The 6000-nt window shown below is 36.0% G+C and overlaps 1 protein-coding gene across 1 annotated transcript; it reads right to left on the reverse strand.

Annotated features, from left to right (window-relative positions):
- Nucleotides 1-1811: 1811 nt before the first annotated feature.
- LOC143538229 (uridine kinase-like protein 4) lies at nucleotides 1812-5655 on the reverse strand. The gene is made up of 14 exons (XM_077031833.1): nucleotides 5434-5655; nucleotides 5217-5308; nucleotides 5013-5082; nucleotides 4321-4433; nucleotides 4106-4202; nucleotides 3954-4033; nucleotides 3670-3864; nucleotides 3519-3602; nucleotides 3382-3442; nucleotides 3172-3232; nucleotides 2388-2481; nucleotides 2245-2317; nucleotides 2084-2166; nucleotides 1812-2001 (listed from the first exon to the last, which is right to left on the reverse strand). Exons 1-14 carry the CDS (start codon nucleotides 5567-5569, stop codon nucleotides 1852-1854), a joined length of 1389 nt encoding a protein of 462 aa, XP_076887948.1. The 5' UTR covers nucleotides 5570-5655; the 3' UTR covers nucleotides 1812-1851.
- Nucleotides 5656-6000: the final 345 nt, after the last annotated feature.

The raw sequence follows: 6000 nt of genomic DNA on the forward strand, positions 1-6000 counted from the left end.
TACCTGACGAGGTACAGACAAAAGATCTGACCAAGAATGCGACAGCTCACTGACAGCAGCATGGCAGACAGCACGCCACAGCACTGTGACCAATAGCCGCCGCCTACCCACCAACTCCTGCCATACCACGTGCCTAGCCTGTAGTTGGCAGAAGAGGAAGAGTGCACGACACGCCTGCTCTGTGTCAGCCGCTACCTATCCACCACTCACAGGCAGGGCACGTGCATAGGTTACAGTTGGTAGCGTGTTGGGCCGGCTAAACCCCTTGGAAACCTACCTTCGGCTATAAATACCCCAAATGGTATGACCATCTCATCTTATGATATCTTATTACATTATCATCATATATACCTGATATCTGCTCTAGCAATCTCTTAATATACTTTTATATTTAAAGAGCAATCTAGTCTGATTCTCACGCCGGAGGGTGGTCACAAGGAGGAACCCCCCCCCCTTCTCAGTGACGAGCTCACGGTGTCTGTTTTGCAGGTTATCAGAAGAACCATCTTCCAAGGGTCTAACCCCTCGTGGGAAACATCTCTCCAACCCCCAGGTTACCAGTAATCTGCCCAGGGTTCGGTTAGTGTTTCTTCAATGGTGAATAACAGAAGAACGAAACCTAGGCTTCGCAATGGCTTTGTGATATAAACAAGAAGATATTCCTAGGCAACTAACAGAATGAAAATCAACTACACATGCTTTGTTTGTGCATGAAAGATAGACGTTTAGCCGAAAGATGGATTATCACACCATAGGGTAGGAGCTGAAGTTTCAATAACTAAGTTCACGAAGAAGAGCTTCCAACCAAGTTCAGTCACTATGTTGGCAAAGAGTTTCGTATTCAGACTCGGTAGAAGAGCGTGTGGTAAGCTTGAACCCAAATAGATGGTAAATCCACCTGCGGACTGACGATCATTTGGATCGCCAGCTCAACAACATAGGAGAAAAGGCAAACAGAGAGGACGAAGAAGCCATGCCAATGTTGATCCGGGAATCATGTCAGATGAGCAAACCACGGTCAACAGTGGCATAAGATAACATAGAACTCGTTTAACGGCAGACCAATGGTTTTCGGTCGAGGCATGCATGAAATAGCACAGGTAAAGATTGTATATCATAAAAGGTTGCATAGACATGTATACATAGACCAAGTAATTATGCCCCCTAGTTTATAACCGAGAAACTCCAGGTTCTGTCTCGTTTGCTCTAAGTTTAATTTGTTTTCCTTGCCTTCACATGGGATTATTATTATTATTATGTTACAAAGGATTACTGGTTCGCAGCTCACTTAAAGAAAACTCATCTGTAAACAAGCCAAACCAGCTCGATTTGACAACTCGTGGCTTGGTTAGCCCCAAATTTTGATATATAACAAAAAAATATTTTGAAGAAAAAACAAAAATAAAACATTTAATATTTTTTAAAAATGAATAATTTAGAATACATAAAACTATAAAATATATATATATATATATATATATATATATATATATATATTAATGAGCCGGCTAGACAAGCAACCAGGTAGCTCGAGCTTTCTACAGAGTGACACGTTACGGGTTCCGATTCAAATCGAAAACCAAATATCCGAATTTAAATAATTGAAAACGGATCAGACCGGCCCAGCCCGGTTAAACCCTCACTACAGTATTTGTTTCTTGTTTTTTATAATTACGTGCAATTGTTTTATACCTCTGTATATATTCTGGTACTCTTTACTATAAATGATTGTCAAATACATTATAACATATCATATAGCTGTTAAAGTACCATATAACCAAACTCCACAAAGGTAACAAGTCTCATCAAAACCGAAACACAATTTCACAAACAACCACCCGGTCCCACGTTTCACTCATCGTCTGTCCCAAAATACCGGTCTCCAAACTCACCCATCCCGGGAAGCACACGAAACTCTTGATTCAGCCCCATTTCTATCTCCGATGTCACAATCTTTATTCTCGGGAACCGTCTGCACACTACATGCACTCCTTGTGGTGCCTGTAAACTCCACAGTTATTTTCATAAATAGTTGACTTATTTGTTCAAAAGGTTGACTTTCAAAAACCGGTTCTCGACTTACAGAGATTAGATTCAAGAATATGATATTGCCCTCAGGAACACCTTTTTTTAAAAGCAAGGCAATAGCCTGAACAGCTGAATTACCTGAACAAATTACTTGCATTGTCAGCACAAACGCGTATTATTAAAAAAAAGCGATTTTTTGAGGAATGTGAAACGAACCTGTTCCTAGTATAGGATCCAACAGTAAAACATGCCTGTCGGATATGTCTTGTGGCAATTTTTCGTATATTAACTGCATAAAGGTACAATCATGTTTTAAAGCGTTTAATTTAGGTGAATAATAAATAATATAAGGCACAAACCTGTTGGCCATTATCGCCTTCTCTATGGATAAGAATCTTTCCAATCTTAATACCCTTACAACATGCCCGTAATGCATTTTCCATACTCTCACCACTGCAAAAGATTAAACAAAAAGTCACGATTTCTACCAAACAAAAAAAGCCAATATATTATATGCATACAGAGGACAGTTTTTGGTACAAAGCGCATTTCGCCTAAGAAGCGTAGGAAGCAATGATGCACCATATGCTCGCACGTGGGTTTTCTGTGTGAGTGTACTTGCGTTCATTTATTTATGTTCAGGCACACTTAGCAATACCTTGAAAAAGGATATAACCGCAACATGTTTTCATAATAAAAATGCTATCTGAAACATGGCGCACAAACCATGTAAAACAAGATAGCCGCACAGTTTTATCGCACAGTTCTTTACACCATTTAAAAAAAAATTCTTTTTAAAAATATTATAAATAACAATATTATACCTGTAAATATAATAAAATTCTTTATTTTATGGTTAATTTTTTTTAAAGTAATGAAGTATATAAAAGTTATTTGGTTAAAAATATTGATCACACTAGCATTTGATGAAAAAGTCAGCACAAGGGGTAAATTCTCTCTTTACCCTTCCATCCCTTGCTAACCTCCAACTAATTACGAAATTGCCACCTCGTCAGTCTTGACCATTATACTAGTTTGATCAAAGGCCCAAATTGCTCCCTATCACTTTAGCGAAATCTATTTTGTGTGTATATATGCATCACCAAAATAAAAAAATACACATATATCATAAAAACATAATACCTCCTGATAACAGAAACACCACATAATCTCTTACAAAAATCTACTCCTGTGTATACCAACCCTGCATTTTCACAGACCCAAAAATATCATGAAGACAAACGTTTAGTACTCGCATGATGCAAACTGAACTAAAAAATACTTTCTGTAGTCACATATACTAATAATAATAGATGAAGTTGCATGAAGAAATAAATTAGTGCACAAGCTTACCGGTTGGAGTTACCACCTGCTTTTCTGTAAATGGTAGATGTCCCAAACCATGTTCCACAACCTAATCAGACCAAATCATAATAATGCAAACATCAACATGAAACATAATCAAACAGGTCACGGAAACAAGAACTCACCAGCCGGATTAATCGGTCTGCATAAAATACAAAATCATGCTTTGTTGTTTGAGCATCACGTATAAGTGTATGCATGCCACGTATCTGCATAAAAACAACCAACAATAAGAAAACGAAAAAACAAAAGAAATATGAGAATTAAAAGTGGTACCTGAAAAGTTGAATGAATAACATATAAATTAGGATATATTTTACAAAGTTCATGTTGACCAAGCTTTGTCCGAATATGTTGGACAATTAAGTCAATGGCAACATGATTGTCTCCTCCGCGAGGTATGATGATGTCAGCGTATTTTTTTGTTGGAAGTATGAAGTCATCAAAAGCAGGCTTCACAAACTTTGAATACTGCGTATATGTATTACAGAATAGTACAATTAAAGAATCTTTTAACATAATTATGTCATATTTAATCAAGGAAAGAATTACAAACTAACCTGATCAAGTACCATACCAATATCCCGCTCCTTTTCGCCTGTGTCACGCCTTATTCTCCTTGCGAGGCGCACGTCAGCATCTGCACTGAAAGATGAGTAAAATAAATGAAAATATTAATGATTTGAGATAATGTGTAAGGAGTGTGTAGAACCTGTGTCAACAAAGATCTTCATGTTCATCAGTTCCCGGACACGAGGATCATGGAAAATGAGTATGCCTTCCAAAATTATGACATCTGAAGGATTCACCTGCCAAATATTCATAATTTTAATTTTACAATTGAAATTTTACTACAAAACATCAAATGCTATAATTTGTTTTTTAATTATAAATGTTGGCATTTCCAGCCTATGTTATAAATATTACCTTCCGAGATATGCTGTTCTTGTAAGTCCTGAAGTCATATTTCGGAATATCCACTGATTTTCCATGCTTCAACATCTCCACAGCTAATAATAACTTATCATTATCAAAAGCATCTGAAAAGGTAAAAAAATATAAATTATCCTTTTGTCACAGGTTCAAATGGGAACCACAAAAAAGTGGGGAACTAGGGAGCCATTTCTCTTACATGTAAAAAAATAATTAAAAAATTCATTTTTACATGTAAAAAACACATCTTTACATAATCTTTTTAGAGATTTTACATACAAACACATGTAGAAGCCGTTTTCACAAAAAAAAAAAAAATTTTAAAACAGCTAAAAAAAGGTTAAAAAATATATTTTATATTTTTTAGAAAATTAAATTTTTTTATTGGAATGTCTTCTACATGCATTTATAAGCAAAAGCTCCAAAACAGTTTATGCAAAAACAAATTTCTTACATGTGAAATCGAGCTTTATATTATTTTTTTTACATGTAAAAGGCATGGTTCCCCGGTTCCCTATTGAACCCTCCCCTTATCCTATTTTTTTTTTTTACTTTATAAAATTACTATGAAAAATAGGCAGTTAAAGTAACAAGATTTTTGGAGTTCCCCATTGAACCCTCCCCTTATTTTTTTTTACTTTATAAAATTACTATGGAAAATAGGCAGTTAAAGTAAGAAGACTTGCCAGGATGATCAAAGTTGTACTCATGAACCCTTGTAAGTTCTTCAGGAGTCAAACTATAATAGAAGGAATCCTGCAAACACACTCATAAATACCTATCACTTGGAATCTTAGATAAACATATATTGTGCGATCAATATACAAACCTTTCACATATTCTATACATTTATTCTAATCATATTTTTATTTTAGCAAAGAAAACAATACCTGGTTCACAAGTACAACACGCTGATCGTGAAGCTGCTCGATAATCATATCACATACTGTTGTTTTTCCCGATGCTGCGCCTCCAGCAACCCCTGCTCAACGAAAAACATCACATACCATGATACCAATGACTTGAAGTTACTATACGTTGCAATTTAATAACATAACATTCTTGTTATACAAGTAATCAAGTGCGTTTATATGCTGCAATACATACCAATGATAAAAGGCTGCTTATGCACGTTTTCATCCACGGAAGCTGTTGCCGGTGCTTGTATCGCATCTATGTGAAATCCAGAAAAATGTGCCCCCGATGAAGCCTCTATCATATACTCTACTGGTGTAGACCCCATTTGCAATTATAACCTGAAATGACCAGTCAAATATCCATATTATATACTAACGCTAACTATATGAGGGCTGGAAATTTTTGGGTTGTTAAATATTACATTTTTGTCGGTACAGGTTGGATCAGGTCAGATGATAAAAAGATAAACGAAATTAAATTTCCAATAAATAATAAAAAAACGTCAATTGTCATTATAAATTCATAATATAAATACAATAATCCTACAATTCGCATCACCAATCCAATTAGGCAAATCTACTTCATTGTAGTCAAGCATCTCTCAAAACTTATAGTTGCCACTAGGGGTGTAAACGAGTGGAGCCAAGCCCGAGCTCAATAAGCCAAGCTCAGGCTCGTTTTATTTTTAGGCTCGAGCTTGTTTATGCTCGGCTCGAATCGAGCTTTTTGCTAGCCGAGTAGCTTGGATCGTCTGCA

This window comes from Bidens hawaiensis, unplaced genomic scaffold (assembly GCF_021521415.1).
Source record: "Bidens hawaiensis isolate Kalapana, Puna unplaced genomic scaffold, B.hawaiensis_p1.1 tig00011511_1, whole genome shotgun sequence".
Classification (NCBI taxonomy): domain Eukaryota; kingdom Viridiplantae; phylum Streptophyta; class Magnoliopsida; order Asterales; family Asteraceae; genus Bidens; species Bidens hawaiensis.